The sequence below is a fragment of the Misgurnus anguillicaudatus genome, chromosome 19 (assembly GCF_027580225.2).
Source record: "Misgurnus anguillicaudatus chromosome 19, ASM2758022v2, whole genome shotgun sequence".
Lineage (NCBI taxonomy): Eukaryota > Metazoa > Chordata > Actinopteri > Cypriniformes > Cobitidae > Misgurnus > Misgurnus anguillicaudatus.
The window spans coordinates 40,933,876-40,956,669 of NC_073355.2; the positions used below are offsets into that span (position 1 = coordinate 40,933,876).

The 22,794-nt window shown below is 38.2% G+C and overlaps 1 protein-coding gene across 1 annotated transcript in view; it reads right to left on the bottom strand.

Moving 5' to 3' along the window:
- Positions 1 to 22,794, bottom strand: part of LOC129425806 (uncharacterized) — a 39,889-nt gene that overhangs the window by 6,413 nt on the left and 10,682 nt on the right. The window contains exons 3-8 of the mRNA XM_073856687.1: positions 21,696 to 21,811; positions 20,117 to 20,706; positions 18,938 to 19,164; positions 2,039 to 2,470; positions 1,539 to 1,954; positions 1,366 to 1,442 (exon numbers count right to left, since the gene is read on the bottom strand). Coding sequence (XP_073712788.1) covers positions 1,366 to 1,442; positions 1,539 to 1,954; positions 2,039 to 2,470; positions 18,938 to 19,164; positions 20,117 to 20,706; positions 21,696 to 21,811 — 1,858 coding nt within the window. The remainder of the gene's footprint in view (positions 1 to 1,365; positions 1,443 to 1,538; positions 1,955 to 2,038; positions 2,471 to 18,937; positions 19,165 to 20,116; positions 20,707 to 21,695; positions 21,812 to 22,794) is intronic.

Here is a 22,794-nt window from a genome sequence, read left to right on the forward strand (position 1 = left end):
TTGAATGTGTTTACAGTGCACAATATAACATGTGTTCATGTTTCATATGTAAAAAACGCATTATTTTAGCAGTTTAGCAGTGCAGAGCCGTTTTAGCCAAAGTTGGAGACTGATGTATTCCTGTGGGCGGAGTTTAGTCAAAAACTCTTATATTGACGCCATTCAACCAGGAAATAGAGGGCTGTTATCCAAACCGTCTGTTTGCTGTAGGCTTTGAAAAGGGACTTCTGTTAAATAAAATATATCGCCTGGCAGTGAACTTTGAGCTTTATCATTTTGCAGGTATTATTTATGCTCTAACAGCAACATTACACACTAACTGAAGCTAGTGAAAAATGGGATCAGGAAGAACATGACCTTTAATTAAATGGGTTAAGTAAACGAAATGCATTTCTACAAGTCACAACTGAAATTGATAAAGTAAAGCTATAGAAGCTAACAATAAAACTAGTTTTTTAGCTGCAGGGTTTTTACGTTAATTAAAACTAGTGCTTGGCAAAGATTAATCGCGATTAATCGCATACAAAATAAAAGTGATTTTTGGCATAATATATGAGTATGTGCTGTGTGTAATTATTATGTATAAATAAATACACACACATTCATGTATGTATTTAAGAAACATTTACATGTTTATATATATTTATTTATATTTTTATATATTCTATATTAAAAATAAATTAAAAACAATTATATATAAGTAAAACAATTCTGAAATGAATATATGAATGTGTGTGTGGTTAAATATACACAATTATTAGACACAGTACACGCACATATATTATGCAAAAAATCACTTTTATTTTGTATGTGATTAATCGCGATTAATCTTTGCCCAGCACTAACCTGAAAATGCAGTATGAAGGAATAAAAAAAGTCCATACTGGAAGAGTCAAATTATTTACTGTAGTGCTAGTGTAATGAGTCCTGTCTGTGTTTGCCCTGTGTTTCTGTCTGTTGTTTTCTCTCTTGTTCATTTGTAGCTCCGCCCCCTTGTTTGTGGCCATGGACATTTTTTGAACTCTTTCATACATTAGCCCTTTTGTGTTCTCATGGTGTCTGATTGTCTCTGTTTAGTCATTGGTTCTTGTCTCATATATACATATATAGCTCGTGTTTCCTGCCTGCCTTGTTTTCTTGTTTTTGTGTTTATTTAATAAATTGACAAAACTGCAATTGGATCCTCACCTTGTTTTAGCATTGACCGTAACAGCTAGCTCAGTCTCACAATATTTTATTTTATATATAGACAGCAATCACAAATGCATAGAAATCCATTGATCAATTCTTTACGTTGACTTTCTGACTCCAGTTGTGTTGCAGGCAGTGTAAATTTATCACATCAGGTCTAAAAGGTTGCCATACCAATTCGCACTGTTTCATTGGAAGGAAGAATCTTGATCGGTGTTCTTTGTCCATTGATGTCTTTGTTGGTTTCACTCCTGTCAAAAATAACATTACTGATTGGTTTTTCCCTTCAGTGTTCAAACTAAATGCTAAAAAAATGCTAAATAGGATGCAAAAAAATGTATTCTTACATAAACATTGCTTCTTTGTCAGTCACACGATTGTAATACCCGCCCATGGAGTGATAGACGTAAGCGCTGCATGGCAAGGAATTTGGTCTCTGACAGCGCCATTCTTCTCCACTGCGAGGATCTTTATAATCACAGCAGCAATCTCCAGTCCCCATCCTCTCCAGTCCATTCTTGTCCCACTTCACATTACACGTCACTGTTTCTTTCAACTTGTTTTCATTTGGTCCTAGTCCTTCAAAATATCCATTAAAGTAAACTCTGTCTGAATCCGTGTCTCTGTGATGCTTGAGGACCTGCACCCCTTCACTGGAGTGGATCAGACGCACAGCCACCTGTGCCTGTCCAACCCACGGCAGAAGAAAACGCACAGAGTAAGAGCCATTGAGCAAATCCACCACCTCCCCAAACACACTGGCCTGTGACAGAAAAACATTAGGTCAGATAAAGATCAGTACTCACTAAACATCACTGATACAGCAAACATGTAAGAGGTACAGTACCTTTTGGGGATTTTCGGATGAGAAAAGCTTTGCTTGAAAGAAATCTCCTCCATAACGTTTAGATTCATTGTTAAAGTCTCTGGCATGGATAGTAACAAAAAGCTCCTCTCCTATTTGGTAGCTGTCTTTCAGGTTCTGAATGATGAAAGTGGAGTGAGCAGAACTTGTACTCATAGACACATCTGTGATTGATCTGTCAGGTTCAGCCCAGAAGAGTTCCTGCTGTAAACTTGAGTAACTTTCTGAACTGATTCCAATTTCAGAGTAAAAGGAACTTGAACTTGACTCTGAGTCTTCTGAATTGATTTCTAGCAGAACATCAGCAGGAGTGGTGGAGAAGTTTCTGGAGTTGTTAAGTTTGGCAAAGTGCTGAAACAAAATGCTGGTTGGAGTTTGTTTCACTTCTTTACTTCCAAAGTAAGTCCATACAACCTACAAGGTTAATAATCATACTGCTATCAAATGTATGCAAAGTAGGCTATAGAGCCTTGCATGTCTGATCATGTACTGAATAAGATACACCTACAGTACATGATCAGACATGATTTTCATATCCAAAGTCGGATATTCAAAAGAATGATTTCTGGTCTTACCAAAAATCCTGTAATTCCGATGAACAGGCCAGTAAACAACAACTTTAAACATCTCTCTCTGCGAACTGTGAAATGAAAATTTGTCATTGACATAGTGTTCATTAATTAAATGTTTGTAATTCTTTTGAAATATCATAACACATGTTAAAATAAAAAAACATTCAATGATAATAAATCTGCAACTTTTCAAGAATAAGACAAGCAGGCATGTGCACAGATAGGGCTCAACCTGTGTATATATCGTCGCTGCCCGATGAAACTCACGTATGTCCAAAACGGTTACTTTTCAGGAAGTGAAAAAAACACCGTATATCAAAAGCAGTTGAATGTAGCAGTGTCATACTTGGTACGGCATATTTACATGTAACCATATTCTTGCCAGTGTAATGATATAATACACATTTGACCAAAATTGAGTTTAAATGGACATGCGTGCATATTTTACAGTAACTGTGATCGATACGCGTTCTTCCGATCATTAATTAGAATGGCCAAGTTGCGTTTCGTATTGACAGATGAATACGCTCAGTTTATTAAATAGCCTACGTCTTAGTTAAATACGCTTACTTTATTTAATATTAATTATAAGTGTATTAAATGTCTCTTGCAAGCTATGAAGGGACAATGAATCAATACACTGACAAAGTCCCTGCAACACCAGCTCAACCGAATATGCCAAAGCACCACAACGTAGAAAACAGCAGCGCGTTTAATAAATGATTACAATGAATTTCATTACATATGTACAAGAAAACACACCATCAGCATACAACGCAACATATGTGACCCTGGACCACAAAACCAGTCTTAAGCATCGCTTGATTTTTCAAAACATTTTAACCAAACGCCTTCAAAAAGCGGTGGGATGTCCCCAGCGTAAATAATAACACCAATGCTAGACAGATACTTTGTTTGCACAGTCCTACCGTAATTTAGTCACTCCTAGACGTACGTCTGGCATCAGGGGGAACGTTTACCTCGATGAAGGAAAGATATTGTCTCACATTCGTCTGTTTATTCGGCTATATCCATTGCTGCGCTTCAATGAAACTTTACGAGGCCGGCGAGACGCTTCACAGGCGGAAGATACGCGGCGTGATTGACAGCTTTGACACCAAATGGATATACGTTAAAATCAGATGACATGATTTCACAACTTTTCATTGGCCATTTAGGTATGTGACGCATACTGTATATGGAAATGAACCTGGACATTCAATCTGTCGAAAAATCTCAAAATCGGCAAAATGAACATACGTGAGTTTCATCGGACAGCGACGATATATATATTAGGGCCGGGACTTTAACGCGTTAATTAAGATTAATTAATTACACAAAAATAACGCGTTAAACATTTTTAACGCATTTTAATCGCACTTAATTTTGCACCGCGGAACATTTCTCACGAGTTTCGGCGGATCGATTATACTGGAGCACCAACTAGCGTTCATGACTTCACAACAAACCACAGTGAACATGAACCAAGAGGCTGATGAGATCGCTTTGGTTGGCCCCGTGGATGGGAATTTTTTTTATAAAAAACGAACGGATGTAAGCGTCGATAAAAGCATGGTTGTGTGAAAGCTATGCAACAAGGAATTCACATATCACCGCAGCACATCGAGCATCTCAATGCTAAACATACAGCAGCTAGCGTGGACATTAGCCCGACTCCGGGCACAACGACTTAGTCGGACGGGATTAGTTTTACATAGGGATGTGGGGTAAAGCAAGTTTTTATTAGAGCTTCTCGGTGATTTTAGTCCAGTCCGAATGCTCCATGTCAGTAATCATTACGGACAATGTCAGTAAAGATTGCGGCGTCTTTTACCTTCTGTAAAAAGGTCCGGAGAAATTACATCAGGTAATACAAATCCAGTGCGAATAGACCAGCTGTAAATATACACGTAAATCGCGTCATTTCCTTTTAATTTGCGGGTTTCTTTTAAATATAAAAGCGCTTAAAGAAGCATTTACTTGCGTTCTAGACGGAGAAACAAGTCAGTTACAAGTCAGTTTCTGAATAAAACACGACACAAACTTAAAAAAAAAAAGTCAAATTTACTTCTCAGAGGCATGGAACTGTTTATGAAACTGACGTTCTCCCCAAAATGAAATTAAACACAGTGTTTCACGTTTTCCATGTCTGTGTCATGTTGTTTGCACATCTGATATCTGGAAGCAAGGTAACGTGCATGTGAAGACGAGAGGTGACGCGCTGCGCCAACGAGTTACCCCTCCCACTTCTGAATGTTTTACAGAGATTTCTAATCCCGTCCGAATTGATCATTAATATTACCGACGTCCTGTGGTAAAATTACATTACGCCATCTACCCCTGTAAAACTAATCCCGTCCGAATAGGGCTCAATAAACAATATTTTGTTGCTTAAGCTTATGTATTCAGTCATTATTCATGGTACACTCTAAGAACGAATGTGTTAAAAACAACACATTAGTGTTGATTCTGGGACAACACACTAACTGCGTCGTCCTGGAATCCACCCATCTCTGTGTTATTATTGAAACAACACATTTTGTATTACTTTTAACACAACATGTGTTAAACTTGAACACAAAATCAAGACAAAATGACTCATAATGTGTTAAAATTACACATAATGTGTTAAAAGCTTACAGCACAATGATGTGTATAAAATTAACACATCCTTTCTAAGAGTGTATACTAAAATCCATGTAAAAAAATTACTTCTTAATGTTCTCAGGTCAAATATTTATATGCGATTAAAATGCGATTAATTTAGATTAATTAATTACAAAGCCTCTAATTAATTAGATTAATTTTTTTAATCGAGTCCCGGCCCTAATATATATATATATATGTGTATGTATATATATGTGTATGTATATATATATATATATGTATATATATGTATATATATGTATATGTATATATATGTATATGTATACACTGTAAAAAATAAATAGTTGGCTCAATGAATTATTTTTTAGTAACTAGTTCCACAGAAATTTTACGTTCACTCAATTTCTGACTCCAAAGTGTTACCTGGATTGATGTTCTTTAGTTGGCCCAAACTTGACTCAAATATAAAAAGTATGTTTGCTCAACTAGCTTTATAGTTCATTCAACAAAAATGTTTTAATCAGTTGAATCTTTAAAAACTTACAGCAAAGACTCTGCCAATCAAAACCCAAGCATTTACTCAATGTTGTATGTGTTACCTCAATCAACATCTATTATTTGGGAATTTTTAAGAAACTTTTTTAAATTATTTATCAAATAATTTATGCTGGTGTTGTTAACAAATAATTAACTTTAGTCACATAAAAACTTTATTCACTTATCATACAGACTGAACATACAGAATTAGGTCTTCTCTAAATAGAGGGCATAAAACAGTCCAAAAGGCACTCCAAAGTCAGTCAGAACATCTGCAGGGCCATTTAGGAGAACTTCTTTCGTCATGTATCCCTCTGGTCTCCCTCTCCACAACATCACCGCTCTGGTTTGATAAACTGAGGAATATAAATACACACACACACACACATACATAAATACATGTTTAATATAATAAAGCTTGACGGTGAAAGATTTTATACCCTAAAATTGCCAAATTTCCCTCAGACATCACACGTAATTGAATTAAACACTATTGGGCGGTTTTCTCGGACAAGAGTTATCACTGACTAAAATACTGACATCTCTTAACATATGAGTGCTATTGTTTTGTCTCAAAAAGCACCCCAGTATTGTATTTTATAAGGTTTGTTTGTAAAAAATGTCCCAATTATAATTAAGACAAAGTCCTAAACCCTGTCCGGTATTATCTTAACTAAAATAGCTCCACTTTAACTCGGACACATAACATAACACACACTTTAACTCGGACACATAACATAACACACCTTTATGTAACTTATATGTTTACAAAAACGTCGAGTATTTGCGTCTTTGCCAATTAATATAGTCTAAAATTAACATTTATTTACAAACACTTACCTGACGTGACCTTGAGGAAACGGCTGATGACTTGTGTCGTTGTGGGAAAGAGTAAGTCCAGCTGTTACATGCGGAATGATCTCAGATGAAATGACCTGTGATTCAGATCCTTCCGAGTTAAGACATTTTAAATTAAAAACTCACGCACATACTGTACATACACACGCGCGCGCGCACACGGGTACACACACGGTAGTTTTATTTAAGATTGTTATGATATTGGGACTATTTCTCCACCCGCTCCTTCAGCTCTGAAGTTCAAATTCGCATGCAGTCCGGTTATAACAAATGTAAAAGTTATGAAACATCACTCAACAGCGATATCAATTAAGTGCAATCCTAAAATATGATTTAAAACATAACCATTTCATTGTTAAGTATGAGAAATTAAAATGAATTAAATCGCATGTTTAAACGCCACAGAGATATGCAGTCTGATGGGCTTGCCGAGGCGAGGCTGCGCTGGGCGGGGTGTGAGCGCTTAAGTGTCTGTGATTTTCTGGAGCTCATCTGGAGCTCATCTACGTCCCAAAGTGTCCGAGCACATTTTTAAATAGGCGCTATCTTTATTAACCGACCGCATATTTAAACTTTAAGTACATACATTCACGCTTGAACAACTCTTACAATTACATTTTGTGACCAAATAACAGTAATATTATGAGCATTTTGTTGTCAGGAAACATAGCTGTCATAAGTCCACATATTGACCAGATTTGTCTTAATTAGTTCAGTCAACACTAGCCATTCTGAATGTTGACTGGATTTGAAAATAACCATTCATTTAATATTTTAAACACAGATTTATCTAGACTTAAAATAATATGTCTTCTCAACTAGCTCAAACAAAAAAATTGGTTTAACTTATATATTTTTGAATCTGATTGGCTAAGAGCTATGCGATATTGTGCTGATAACGGCACTGTAACCGCTTCACCTTTCGTATCATTCCGCCACCTAGTGAATGGAGGTCCTAAGCAGGCTCATCTCTGAATGGAAAAACACAGACGCCCTGATCCATTACGCATATGCGCAAGGTATACAGTAGGTGGCAGTAATACTCCCAAGGAGTGAGCAGCCATTAAACGAAAAGAAGAAGAAGCAGACGCCCTGTTTTGAATCACTCTCCGTGTGTCTCATTATTTTACTAGCTCATAAATCAGTCTGTGAATACCCAATCGGAAGTTATTATTCCGTCAAAGATCAGCGCTCTTGGATGTTACGTTAAAGTTAATGGGAGAAATGTCTTGTCACATCGTGTGGACGATTAACACTTGGAAAGAGGAATATAAACACTCATTTTTTTCAGGACCTATTATCTCTTATCAGAACGCGAAAACACCGTGGAACTGCAGGTAAGCACCGCAGCTTTTAAATGTGGACATTGATCATTTACTTTATCGTGACGTGACTATTAAAACATCTTATGAGATATCGCCACTGGTATATTTATAAACAGCATGCAAAAACATCTCTCTGACACTTATAAAAAAACGTTTTATATAGTACTGACAAGAACAAAGTTAAATAATAATAATCGAGTGCTCGTATCGCGTTAAGAATAAATGAGAAAGCAATAGTAACGTTATACAAGTATAGTTTTATTCACTTTTACCTCGCGGCAAAACAATAACAACACAAAAGACACTAAATATGAATAAAAAACAAGTAATAGTTTGATCATGACACCAAATACTGCTGATTTGATCTCATTTTGACGATCATAAACAAACCAGGCCAACATGAGAGCCGGGGAATCCCTGTCAGAGATGTAGCCCAGAGAGGGCGGTGGTCAGCGGGGCGAGTGAACACTGACGTCCGCTCATGCTTTGGTTCTCATTCGTACCGAATCTCACTAAGCAAACGTTCAAACAGGCGCTATCTTTACTAATCGACTGCAGATTTAAATATAATACATATACATTCTCGACTGAACTAATCTTAAAACTACACTTTGTGACCAAGAAACGGTAATATAAAGTAACGGCTTTTCCGTCCATTGAGTTGTTATGAGCTTCAAAGCAGCCGAAAGTGTTTCCTGTCATTCTGGCCAACCTCCAAATCCGTGGCGGAAGAAGTAGTTCTCAAACAAAGAGGCTTTTAATATAACTCCGTTGTTGTTTTCTAATTTTCGTTTTTCAAACGTGTGCCGTCGAACTGTTGTATAAAAGCAATATCGCTCTCGGAGTCGTGTGATATAGCTCTATATCATCACGGCTGTGATTGCCTCCGGCACGAGGCCTACGGCCTCGTGCCTCTGGCCTAATCACAGCCGTGATGATATAGAGCTATATCACACTCCTACTCGAGCGATATATATAAATTAATGCTATTGGTAACCATTTACGTCTGTCTGTCTGTTTTACAAGTACATTTATAAAAAAAATGTATTAAAAAAAACAAAATCTTTTTGGATCCGCTCAAACTGTCAGTCAAGCCTCTTAACTCTGCCCCCTGAGTGCAGCGAGCTTCAAGTTCCACAGCAGTCAGAGCAGCTGAACGTCTTGCAACGGTAAATAAATATCTTGTTGTTTGAGTACAATGCTGTCTCATTAAGAAAGTAACACTAGTGTGTCTATAACGATGTTTTATAAATTTGAGCAGAGCCGAATTACCCATAGACGGGATTGGGCAAGAGGGCAATCATGGGGCACCAAGGGCTCCAAACTGCGACCAAATGGAATTTTTGACAGTGCGAGCAGTTTTTTTAACAAGTGTTCATGCATGTGAAGGGCACCCGTGACAACAATACAGAATGCAGGGTCGGGTTTTTACCGCTTTTTTGCATGGCGCGTCTGAATCGTTTAACTACGCAGCCCGGGAAGTCAAAACATCTCACTCAGAACCGCGAGAAGACGCACCCGCGCAGGTTTAAAACACTGCAGAGATGAGAGATAGAGAGAACTTCTCTAGCCTACACTAACACCAAAAACATTACAGATTAGAAAGGTCTTAGACATTAGATGCCCAGTTCAGGAAAACTGTATATAAGACGAGAAGCGTGTAAAGGATACAAGTATGTACAGTATTATATTGCCCTGCCACTCATTACAATATGCTATCTGGATATAACTTATTGTCTTATGCCTTGAATTAATCAAGGGAGTTGCATGATTATTTGGTTCATAACTTTTTATTCTGAAATCAACTGCATAGAGTTAAGTCTATTTAGTATTTAGTATATTTTTCAGTTATGCAGTTATTTGTACCTTCTAAAGACCAAGGTCTGGTCCTCAGCACAGTTTTTGCCAGGTAGGCAGATACATGTTGGATATGCTAATGGCTCTGGCTAGTATAATCTCCTATTTTGATCTTTAATCTCCTATTTTCCCCTTTTCTCAATGACATACATAAAGATGTTACCCAAATAATAAATATTACCTTATAAAACCAAACAGAATAGCTTTTTTTCTTCAAACATATTTTTATTAAACTTTATGTATGTAAGCAGAGGAAAAAAATTTAAATTAATATATTCTACAATTAAATAAGAGCGAGTACAGTACACAAGAGCACTTCACAAACACATGACTACAAATAGGCCTAATACAGACAACCACCCCACTAAACACAGGACGTCGAATAGACGTGCAGATCGTGTCTATATTGGGTCCGTCGGTCCATGACCAATTCTGGACATCTATTCGACGTCCAAACTAGGTCCACTATTTGGACGTCCAACCATGACCCTACTTGGACGTCATATTTACGGCCAACATTTGACGTTTAAACTGGGTAATTTTTTGGACGTCATTTGGACGTCATATTTACGGGCAACATTTGACGTTTGAACTGGGTAATTCTTTGGAGGTCATTTGGACGTCTATGACAGGCCTATGTCTGTATTACATGATTAGGCCTATAAAAAATTTTTTATTTACAAATATCAGCATTATTGTACCAACATGATTAATACTTACGAATAGTCTATATTATTTTATACAGTACTGTGTTTTCTGCTTTCTTTATTTATATACAAATTCATCTAAATGTACAATTAAAAATCTGTAATTAAATGCGTAGTTCGCTATATTACAATATATGATCATACTAACAATTTAACATGAAAATATTCTCACCTGTTCTCATAATGTTGCGTTCGTGTTATGAATGCAATAAGTGTGCCTTATATACAAAATTAACATATGGCCTTGTGGCTGAGTGGTTAGCGAGATTGGCTTGTAATCTAGAGATCGGTGGTTTGAAACCCGCGGCCGGCAGGAAATGACTGAAGCGTTCGGTGTTGCAATGGATGGGTGAAGTGCAGAGACAATAATTTCTTTTCGCTTTTTTCATGTCTTTTTTCCTTACACGGAGGTCCTACGGATGTAAACATTTAGACGTGCAGAAGACGTCGCAAAAAAGACGTCGCCTGGCGTTACAAAACAACCCCTTTTATGTACCGAATTCGGACGTCCAAAAATTCCATGAAAAAGACGTCATTCTGACGTCACTTTGCGCAGTGGGACCCAGGATGTAAATTGTTAAAGCCAACTTACATGTCCAGATATCCATTGCACTGTATAATGTCAAGCTATCATAAAATGTCATTTTTCATTCATTTATAGTGATTTTTTTATATAGCTTTTAAACTGACTAACTGCTCTACAGAGAGCATTTGTCACTATGTTGTCTCAGACAATGACATGTTTGTCCTGTGACGGCTACCGTAGCTTCTCTATATCCTTCGAAAGGGAGGGTTGCAAGTCGCAACCTCACCACTAAATGCTGCTAAAATATACACACTGCACCTTTAACTTAACTCAAACCATTTGAGGAAACCGATTGCCTCAAACCATGTGTTTTTAAACTTAAAGATCGTATTTTTCAAACTTAAGTTAGTTTGTAATGTTGCTGGTTGAGCATAAGTAATAACTGCAAAATGATAAAATAACTCAAAGTTCAATGCTAAGTGGTATATTTTCTTTAACAGTAGGGGTGTCACGATTCTCCAAATCCTCGATTAAATTACATTTTCGATTCTAAGGTCACAGTTCGATTCTCAATGTTTACTTTTTTTGAAGGAACAGGTTGCTATGCCATTTTTAGACTAGACTTTTATGAAATATAATATCTGACCTTGAACCTGGAGATGCCCTGCCATGTTAGTCGTGCTGCCAGTGGAAAAATTTGATACACGCACACCTAATAAAACAAAACTTTCTGTCAGTACTTTGCAGCTTAAATACGCTGTTTTCATAACTCTTATGTAACTGAAATAAGTTGTTGTGAAACCGAAACAGATCTCAGTTCAGAGAACGACTGGTCCTGTCACAGACATTCATTTCACTATAATTTCAATCTATGACATGACATTACTCAGACAATATTAAAAAAATTAAGGTAATTTTTTCACAAAACGTTCTTAGATTAGGCTGATTTTATGTCGATAACAGTAAATCTAGAAAAAAAATATGCTGGGTTTTTACAGACAGGGTCACAATTGATCCCTAAAAACAAAGGGCACCAATCATTTGATTAGAATAAAAGCACCTAACATCACTAGGAATTTGTATTAGAATGTTAAAATATTAAAATATTAAATATTATTTAAATAAGTAATATACAAATTAGCATTTGTGTTATTCTTGAGGTCAGTTTACTGTTACTCTATAATGTGGACAAAATAGCCTACTTACACTTCTTCTTCTTTGTATGTAATCACAAACCATTCGCACAGTCATTCAGGTGATCCATGGTTCATGTATCAGCTGTTCATTGGACATTAGTTACTAAATGAAAATTGGGATGCACCCATAGAAATAGTTTTCTGGCTGGATCATTCAAAGGACAGAGACTTTGAAGGCGAGGACGAGTTTTTGATAGATGCAACAGCCGAAGTCCACCAAGCAAACCGAAATGAAACGTAGATTTAAATGCATCCTTTTAAACAATCAGGTAGCAGCCGTCCTCACCATCCTACATTTGGAGTATTGCTTTCGTGATATACTGTTTGCACTGTGCAATGAACGGGTGATACATAGGCAAAGCAAACAATTTCTATTATGCATTTGGTAAATTGTTTCCCAGATACGCTGTTTGTTTAAATCCCTTTTATTGAAAGTAATCCATAAACAGCGGCAATGAGTGATATGTGCACTGAGAAAACAATAAGCTTAGCTTCCATGACAATAGAAAAGAACAGGGCCGTGTAGAGACCATTGGAGGGGCAGGTGCTCAAAGAATAAAAAGGGCACTTTGCTCGCTGATACGCAAGCACACAACTGAAACAAATAATAAAGTAATACAGAATAGAAAGATGATTTTAAGTCTAACGTTTTTCTTTATTTTCCTTGCAAATAGAGTGAGAAAGAAAAATCTATATAGACTGAGTTTTATATCTATATATTTATGCATTTGGCAGCCACTTTTATCCAAAACGACTTACAGTGCATTTCATTTTGTGTTTGTGTGTGTGTGAACAGTATGCAGTTTTAAAATTATATGATATTATTGCATTGTGACATTAAGATATTATTACGTTTACAGGCTTGTGTTTTTGTTGTCATATTTAAAATATAATTCTATTCTAATCCTGTTCGAAATTTGTATACAAAGAGAGTACATATTTTAGTTTTGAATCGTGTTTGTGTTGTGTTTTTGCACACTTTGATGCCTTGATGACAGGGCAATAAAATAATGACATTCATCTCTCCTTTCATTTATTTCATGAAGCCTCTAGTACTTTCTTTATTTATAGGTAAACTAAAACTGGTTGCAAAAGCTGGAGAGTTTTTGACTGAGTTAATAATTTAGCACGAGTATAGCTATATTACCCAACATCAGCTCCCATTGTCTTTTATCAAAGGCGAGTCCAGGAATCGTAAATTCAATATGATACAAAAATTAAACGAGTTTTTTACCGTATTCATCTGATCTTGCTCTTCCAACAAACTCCGCGTGACAAGTGACATTAGAACAGCTCGAGAGCAATTTGAAATCAAACTCCTCCGTATGATTTCCCGAATATTTCTCGCGGTAGTTTGATGATGTCATGTGCGTTTCGGTTCTTGCATTGCTGCGTGAAGTTGAGCACACCTAAAAACTCGAGACAGCTACCTGTATGAACTCCCGGCAGAGAACGTCCCTGCCTTTGCTTCATCCATTGTTTTTATATGGGAAGAATGTTTTCTTTTCAGCGTGAAAAATGCAAGGTGTGGCGAGTAAACTGGCTGAAATGCGTGTGTCTCCCGCCGAATGCGTGAGACTTGAGAGCCCTGTTTGCATCTAACGTTCTAGAGATGTTAATACACACAGACAGCAATAAACAAAACCTGTGCATGCTCTCCTCACATTGTTCTTGTAAAATAATAATAATATAACACGCATCGCTTCGGTTCAATGCCGGCTCGAGGAGGATCCTCCCTCTACTGTGCACCGTGTCGTGCACGTGTGGGCGCTGCTAGCGCTGTGAGCTAGCTAGTGATCGTCCCTAAAGAGATTGTCCAATGAAAGGTCAATACCTCATCATGTGACTAATTTTATTTGCGTCTAAATTATTTTTTATTAATTTTACTAATAGTTAGATTGGGCAGGCCTTCACAAAAGGGCATTTAATTACAAAAAAAATGCCTTGACAAAAAGGGCACTTTGGTCATCCAGGGGTAAAGGGGCAAGTGCTTGGGCACCCACTGCCCCCCCCTGCACGTGCCTGGAAAAGAACCAATATACTCACAGTACTCTGATATATTTAAAATCTGGCAAATCTTTAGCACTCCATGGTCTTATGGGACAGAAAATGGATCTTACATCCACATTTTGAAATTTCTGCACAAGCAGTTAACCATCTGAGTATTTCTTACCATTTGTTTTATGAGCAATTGAACACATTTAGGAGTCTGATCATATCGACCTGGAACATAAATCAATAGCAGGGGGTGGCCTCTTTTTTTAACCTCTTACCTTAGCCAGTATGTTGTTGCGGTGAAGCAAGGCAAGACACGGTGGCGGATCCAAATGCAATACTTTTTATTAAAAGCAATCCATAAACAGGGGTAATCCACAATGAAAATCCATGAACAGGCAGAAGGTCATACACAGGTACTCAATCCATAAACAAAACAAGAACGACAACGAAGAAACAGGAACAAAACCATGCAGGCTGACTGCAGGAAACAACTTCAATACGGAACAATGATGGAGACAATGAACAGGTGTCACAAATAGGCAGAGCTAACATTGATAATGAGACACAGGAGTGAGTTCATGCAAAGGGTTGTGGGAGATGTGGTAGTGTATGATGTGGTAGAGTGCCCTCTGGTGGAGCATATAGCTAGTGTTGATTATAACTGTATTTACTTTGTGGATCCTCATCACTCTATTGGTGAAGTTATCAAGAGTGAGGTGAAGGGGATTGAGGCCCTCCAGTCAGGTCATCCAACCTGATCTTACAAAGTTCCGTGGGATAGTCACAGAATTTTTTGCTAAAAAACGGACTGTCTTTTTCCGTGGCATTCTCACGGACTGGTTACTCAACTGCTTTTTCTTATTTTCAAACAATTTTCGCTTCGGTTTAGGGTTAGATTTGGTGTTTGCATTAGTATGTCACTTTAACTATTGGTTTATACTATTTTTTCTGATATATTCTTTTATATTTTTTAAACTTTAAACAGTTGTCGCCTGGCATTGGGGTTAGAGTTGGGTTTGGGTAGATATGTCATTTTATGTCAATCTAACCCTAAACCGAAGCGAAAATGGTAAGAAAATAGGACAAAACAGTTGAGTAACCAATCCGTGAGAATGCCCCGGAAAAAGACTGTAGCAGGGCCACGGAAAAATGTGGAGATCCAAGAGAATGCTTCGAAAAGAATTCCATGACTATCCCACGGAAATTCGTGAGATCAGGCTGGGTCATCAATCTCAATACTGATGTACTACAGATTAGAAATCTTTGTTTCACAAATATTCGCAGATTATCCACTCCCATCAGTGCTTGAATTGAATTGACCCATTTAGTAAATCTGGCCCTTAAAAGGACAGTAAGTAGGATTTACCCCATCTAGTGGTGAAATAGTATTTTGCATTCAAATGAATATTGCTCTCCAGCGCCTCGCTTTTCCAGATGTATGTTGCAACTACGTTAGCCGTTATGAACTCACTGATCTCCTTGTCCGTTTCAGCCATTTTATGTTTTCTGAATGAAAATGTGTTGGTAGGCTATAGTGCTTTTTGTCCCTCTCTGCTATTATAGTTTATTAATACAGCGAAACGACATGGAAGCCTCCTTGGAATTACCCCTTCAGTGTAAATACAGAAGCTTATACAGGAGCTTATAAAGAAAAGTCAGATCATTGGCAAAGGTCATTTGACACCAAAGAGGAGATATTTATGAATAAAGACCTGCCCGCTTTGACCCTGATTGGCCTTGACCCGATCCTGACTGTAATAAACAAACTATTTTTTAGCACCATCTAGTTGTAATACTGTGAATGGCAACCAACGGCTCGGCTCACCCCTCCCTTTCGAACCGCATAGTAAAGCTACCGTAGCTGCCACACGACAAACATGTCGTTGTCTGAGATAATAAGTGTTTCTCAAATGCAAGGAGGGCTACATATCTCGGCTGCCACGTCATCACGCCTTATCGAAGGGCATCTCAATCTAAAAGATGCTTCGAAGACTCTGTTTCATGCCCTTGATCCTTTGCACATAATCAAAAAACATCGCAAGAATCAAATTAGCACTTTCGTCACCAAATTTCATTCTAAAATATAAGCTAAACATTAGTAGGAAACGAGTGGGCAAAGAGCTCACCCAATTTCAGTATGAAATGTAAGACAAAAAAAACATGTTTTACGCACAAAGACATTTATGTTTTTCTTGATTTTTTGTAAATTAATCACAATGTTAAACAGCAAATTCTGTATGGAACTGGGAGATATATGATTCTCATTCACAGTACTGAATTAACGTTTTGTGGTGATACATTGCATTTTCTTCAACTTCTCACTTTAAAGTTTTCATGACAACACAATGGGGGACCATCTCATCCTAGCGTTGTGGAGGACTCTCACCTTGAACTGTGAGGACTTTAGCCTACTAGGAAGGAAACAGCCTTCCTAGGGCGCATCCTCATGTTTGAGAAACACCCAACATAGTGAAAAAACGTGCTCAACAGTTTGTCCATTTAGATACAATGTGCACGCAATAGCGACTTCCAGAACCGGCGGTATAGGTAAAAACGGCTTATTCTAAGTTAATAAAAACAAAAAAGTTTGTCTGACCAACAACCATCGTCTGCTCCCATTTAATATACTGCAATTTGATTAGTTATAGGCAATTTAGGCTTACATTTAAATTTACACAACACATTGACTGAGAGGCTAGAGACAGACAGAGTATACATATAGTGACACATTAATAGATACATAGATATAAATATATATAGACAGCTAGATTAATAGATATATACATACATAGATAGATTATAGATACATATATAAATACATAGTGTTAACAGAGTAGACGCAACGATGTGACTGACTTCAAACGCACAGCAGCAGCTGCGCTCACTCAAGGTGATTTTATTAACACTCCAATCACATTAGGTACACACCCACATTAACACTCACAGGTGTCTGTGTAGAATCATTCAATTAAATAAGCAAAACAAAACAAAAACATAATACAAGTTGAGAGCACACAGTTAACACCCCCACTTGCTCTCACATGACAATGAAAATAGTGCATTTAAAGCAGGGCTTGTTTGGTGTCACACAGTACATGATGGTAAATATATGCAACATCATTTCCCGAAAATAAATGCAGCAAACTTCATCAGCTTACACTTGGTTGCAGGCTTTGTCAATACATCTGCTACCATTTCATTAGATGGACAATACTCTAACAAGATTACACCATTATTTACAGTAGACCTAATAAAATGATACTTGATGTCTACATGTTTGCATCTTTGTCTGCTTACGGGATTTTTTGCTAAAGCTATTGTACCTTGGTTATCTTCATATACTTTAGGTGGTAAGTACTGACATTGATCAAGATTTTCTAACAGATGTTTAAGATAGAGACATTCTTGGATGGTTGTGGCTAGTGCTATATATTCTGCCTCACAAGTGGACAGTGCGACAGTGGGCTGTTTCTTGGTCTCCCATGAAATCAAAGCACCACATTTGGTTAGACTCACACAATAGCCTGTTGTACTACGTCTGTCATTACTAGCTGCCCAATCTGCATCACAGTATGCTTTTATTCCCAGTGTCTCATTACATTTTGTATAACACAGCTCTTTGTCAATTGTACCTTTAAGATACCTCAGTACATGTTTAACTGTGGCCCATTGCTCAACAGTTGGCTCTGTGAAATACTGTGCCAGTTTGCTTACCACAAAGCTTATATCAGGTCTAGTACAGATGGTCAGATAGATAAGGCTTCCCACTGCCTCTCTATATTTTTTCACATCAGTCATCTTTTCGGCATACTCAGTATAGTCTAATTTTTGTTCACAGGGTGTCGATCTCGGTTTGCAATCCTGCATGTTAAACCTTTCCAATATTTTTCCCACATATTTTGTTTGTGACATTTTCACACAGTTTTCACTCTGGTTAAAATCAATTCCCAAAAAATGCCTGAGTTTGCCCAAGTCCTTCATTTTGAATTTTTCTGTAATCATGTCCTTCACATTTTTGAGTACATTTTCATTACTTGCAGCAATCAACAAATCATCAACCCATATAACAATTATCACTTTTTCATTTTCTGTTTCCCATGTGTAAACACAGTGGTCAGCTTGATTCTGCTCAAAATGGTTTTTGGTTAGGTACTCATGTAGTACTTTATTCCAATTTCTGCCAGATTGTTTTAGCCCGTACAAAGATCTTTCCAATTTACAAACCAATTTTTCATTTGTGTCTGATTTCACCTCATAGCCTTCTGGCTGTTCCATGTAAATTTCATGGTCTATTGGTGCGTTCAGGTAGGCAGTTTTTACATCCATTTGGTGCAGAATCAGGTTTTCTTGCGCTGCTTTTTGCATTATCACTCGGATACTTGTTAAATTAGCTGTAGGAGAAAATGTCTCCTCATAGTCTACACCTTTCTTCTGACTGTATCCTTTTGCTACATAACGTGCTTTGCACTTTTCAGAACCATCTATGTTGTTTTTGATTGCATAAACCCATCTACCCCCCACTACTTTCTTACACTCAGGCAATCTACTTAGGTTAAATGTGTTATTTTCTCTAAGTGACTGCATCTCCTCATCCATCGCAGCAACCCACTCTTTTGATCTGTCTGAGGTTACAGCTTCTGTGAAAGTTACAGGTATGTTAAATGTCACTCTATAACAGTAATCTATGTTAATCTGTACCTGATCAGTTTCCTCATCAGATGCCTGTTGAGAAACATAGTCATGGAGATAGGCTGGCCTCCTCCTCTCTCTAGAAGGGTACCTTGAAGGCTCAGGCATAGCTTCAACTGTCTGGGTCTGAGGACTGCTACTCACTTCTTCCTGTTTGACTGGAACCTGGTCATTTACTGTATTTGCATTCAAATTCTGCCTAGTCCTATTGGCCCTCTGCTCCAGATCATCATCATCTACAATGGTGGTCTGAGTATATTGCTCAACACAGGTCTTAGAAATAAACCTGACTAACCTGTGCTTTTGCACTTTCCTGCTGTCAGGGAAATAGATAATGTATGCTGGACTGCTTTTGTCATAACCAATAAAAACACCTTTTTCACATCTTGGATCCAGTTTTCTTTTATCTTGTTTATAAGTAAAACACTCTGAACCAAACTTTTGCATCTTGGAAAGATTGGGCCTTCTCCCTGTTAACATCTGTACTGGTGTCTGTTTGGTGCGTTTGTTAAAACACCTGTTCCTGATTATGGCTGCTGTCTGCACTGCGTAAGGCCACAAACCTTTAGGTAAACCACTCTCTATCAACATGCACCGTGCCATGTCAAACAGTGTGCGCCAATTACGCTCCGCTGTACCATTTTGATGGGGAGAATAAGGTGCGGAGGTTTCATGTTTAATACCATTCTTAACCAAAAGTGTTTTGTAATGTTTTCCAGTAAACTCAGTACCATTATCAGATCTAAGGCGTTGAATTTTACCATATGGGGCCATATCTGCAAGAAACCTCTCTGTTGCTTGCAGTGTGTCACTTTTATTCTTAAGGGCATATATAAACACTGCACTGGAAAAATCATCAGTGAATGATAAGACATATTTGTACCCTTCTCTTGAATCTGGGTGAATTGGACCTGCTAAATCTGTGTGCACTAACTCTAAAGGTCGTTTAGCCCTCACATCAGGTTTTCTGTTTCTAGTTTGTGTAAACTTGCCTTGGGTGCACACTTCACAAGATGGAGGTTTGTTCAACAATACCCTCTAAACTTTTAACATCATCAAAATTACAGTGTCCCAATATCTCATGCCATGTTTTAAAATCATAGCATCCCTTAACTCGGTCATCACATTCAACAGGTACTGTATGCAAGTAATATAGTCTATCCTGTACATGTATTGGAAATTTTGTACCGTCTTTGTGCATCAGAATGTCCTCGCCTTTCTTGAAAGTCACCGTTGCTCCGCTGTCAGCCGCTGCTTGCACCGAGAATATATCTTGCGGGTAAGAGGGAATGTACAGCGCCCGTCTCAGCATAGTTTTGAGGTGGCGTCCTCTGCTGTCCATCAAGAAGACCTCTGCATCACCTCGGCGCTCTGCCACTCCTTTGCACTTTGTGCCGTCAGCCAACTCCATGCAATGTGTCCCGGCTTGGAAGTCATCATCAAACCTCTTGAATTTGGCGATATCTGTGACAATATGCGAGGTTGCACCGCAATCGACCATCAGGCCTCTCGTGTAGATACCCTGGCTCCGTGGCTGGGATCCTGCCGCCCCATCGGTCACCAGGAATACATACTCGTCTGTCCCTTCCTCTGCGGCCCTCCACGTTGCGTCCTGACGCCGTCTCCTTCTGCAGGTTGAGTCACGGTGAGTGTTGTTTTTGCAGTGACTGCACCACAGTTTGCGCTGGCAAGCGCGAGATATGTGTCCTTTCAGACCACACCTGTAGCACACCACGTCCGCTGCAGCCTGCTCAGCTCCACGTTCAGTTGAACTTGCGCTGGCAGGTATACAGGTTTATTACTCGTGGCTTTCCTTTACCTGCATAATAGTCTCTCAAAATCTTTAGCGCTGCACGCCCATCATCGGCTGCCTCCCGCATCACTAGCGATAAACTTTTATCGTCCAAGAATTGTATCAATTCTGCATATGTCTCAGCATTTGACGCCGCTTCCTCCGGTGTCTCAACACCTTCGGGCTCCGAAGTGATAATCCTTTTCAGTCCTTGCAGCCGGAGGTGACCCAAAAAGTTTCCCAGAGTTCATAATTTTTCTCGTCCCCATCGAACAAAAGCCGCGACCAGCGACCGCTATGTTCTGACGATCTTCTCGCGTTACTCATGGTGCTACTTCAGCACACTATAAAACAAAAAACGCGGTGTATCTTGACTAACTCTGGGCCCATAACCTGTTAACAGAGTAGACGCAACGATGTGACTGACTTCAAACGCACAGCAGCAGCTGCGCTCACTCAAGGTGATTTTATTAACACTCCAATCACATTAGGTACACACCCACATTAACACTCACAGGTGTCTGTGTAGAATCATTCAATTAAATAAGCAAAACAAAACAAAAACATAATACAAGTTGAGAGCACACAGTTAACACATAGATTATAGATACATAGATAGATTCATAGATAGATTTGGATAGATAAAATTGAGGCTCCCCAGAAGAGATGCCGTATATCTGTGGTGTGGGAGCATTTCCATTTAGAAACCCCAAATAAAGTGAGATTTGTGTATTGTGATCGGTATAGTCTACTGCAACAATACATCATCTATTATGCGCCATTTGAGGAGCACTCATCAAATAATGAACCAGAAGGGTATACTTTTAATAGATGTGTACTAATTGAAGCTTGCACAGCAAAAAGGAAATGCAACGCCACAATGACCATACTACCCATGTAATTGGCCATAACTGTCATATTATTGTCATATTATAAATATGCTTTGTTTTCTCCTGTTTTGGCTCATAGGCTCACATCTGCAAGAAGGTCTGCACTCCAGATGTGGAGGTTATGAGAGTTTTAGAGCCTTGGTCACACTGCTGGACCCAAGGGTCAAAAATGTGGCAAAGATGCTGCCAAAGTCCAGGAAGCTGAAAAGCACATCACACTGGGGTGTGAGCAGTTTCAGTCTCTGTTATGTTATGTAATCTGAATCATGTAATATATACTTCATATATGCCGTCAGTTTAGGATTTGTGACTAATTGCTGTTTTCATTTTTATTCAGAGCCAGAAATGTCAACATCTGACCCATCAACATCAACACCAGTAGAAACACAGGACAGTTTATGGGAACTTTTTGATACTCGTATCCATCAAACCCAGATGATACACAATGCTGATGCCACAGAATACATCAACGATGCATATTTGCCCAGAACTCATGAACTTACTGGAAAGAGAGAGCAGTAATCTTTCCTCATTTGTATGTCCTTCCTAAAAATATATTTGTATGCCAACAACAAGTGTCCCTTGTGAGAGGATTTTTTCAAAGGCTGGAGAAATTATCTGTAAAAAAAGTAGGCTAAGTCCTCCCACAGCAGAGAAATTAATATTTTTGAATAAAAATATCTTTAAAAAAATACAATATTAGAAAAATACAATAATAAAATAAACAACACATTTTTTTGGCTCAACACCTGTAAGTGACCACTAGGTGTCACCGTTGAGACGAGAATCGGATTAATTCGAAGCCTTGAAACAATTGGCGCTTTTCCATTGCATAGTACCCCACAGTTTAGTTTAGTTTGGGTCAGGTCTGCTCACCTCACTTTGGCTGGGTTAGCTTTTCCATCAAGTTTGGTAACACTTCGAAGTGGGAAGGATTATAGGTGTGTCGTTATATTTGCGCTGCATACTGCTGTAATATCATACAAGTGAGAGCGTTGTTGTACATTCCCATACATTTATTTATTTCTCAGTCCGCCACAAAATTAAAATTGGTCACCACAAATAGATGTTTGCACATCACGTTTATCACATAACGTTACCTCAGTCTCACATGACAGTTTCTTTTCAAACACCCGCGGGCGTCAGCCGACGGCGCTCCACTAAGCCTCATTGAAGTTGCATTT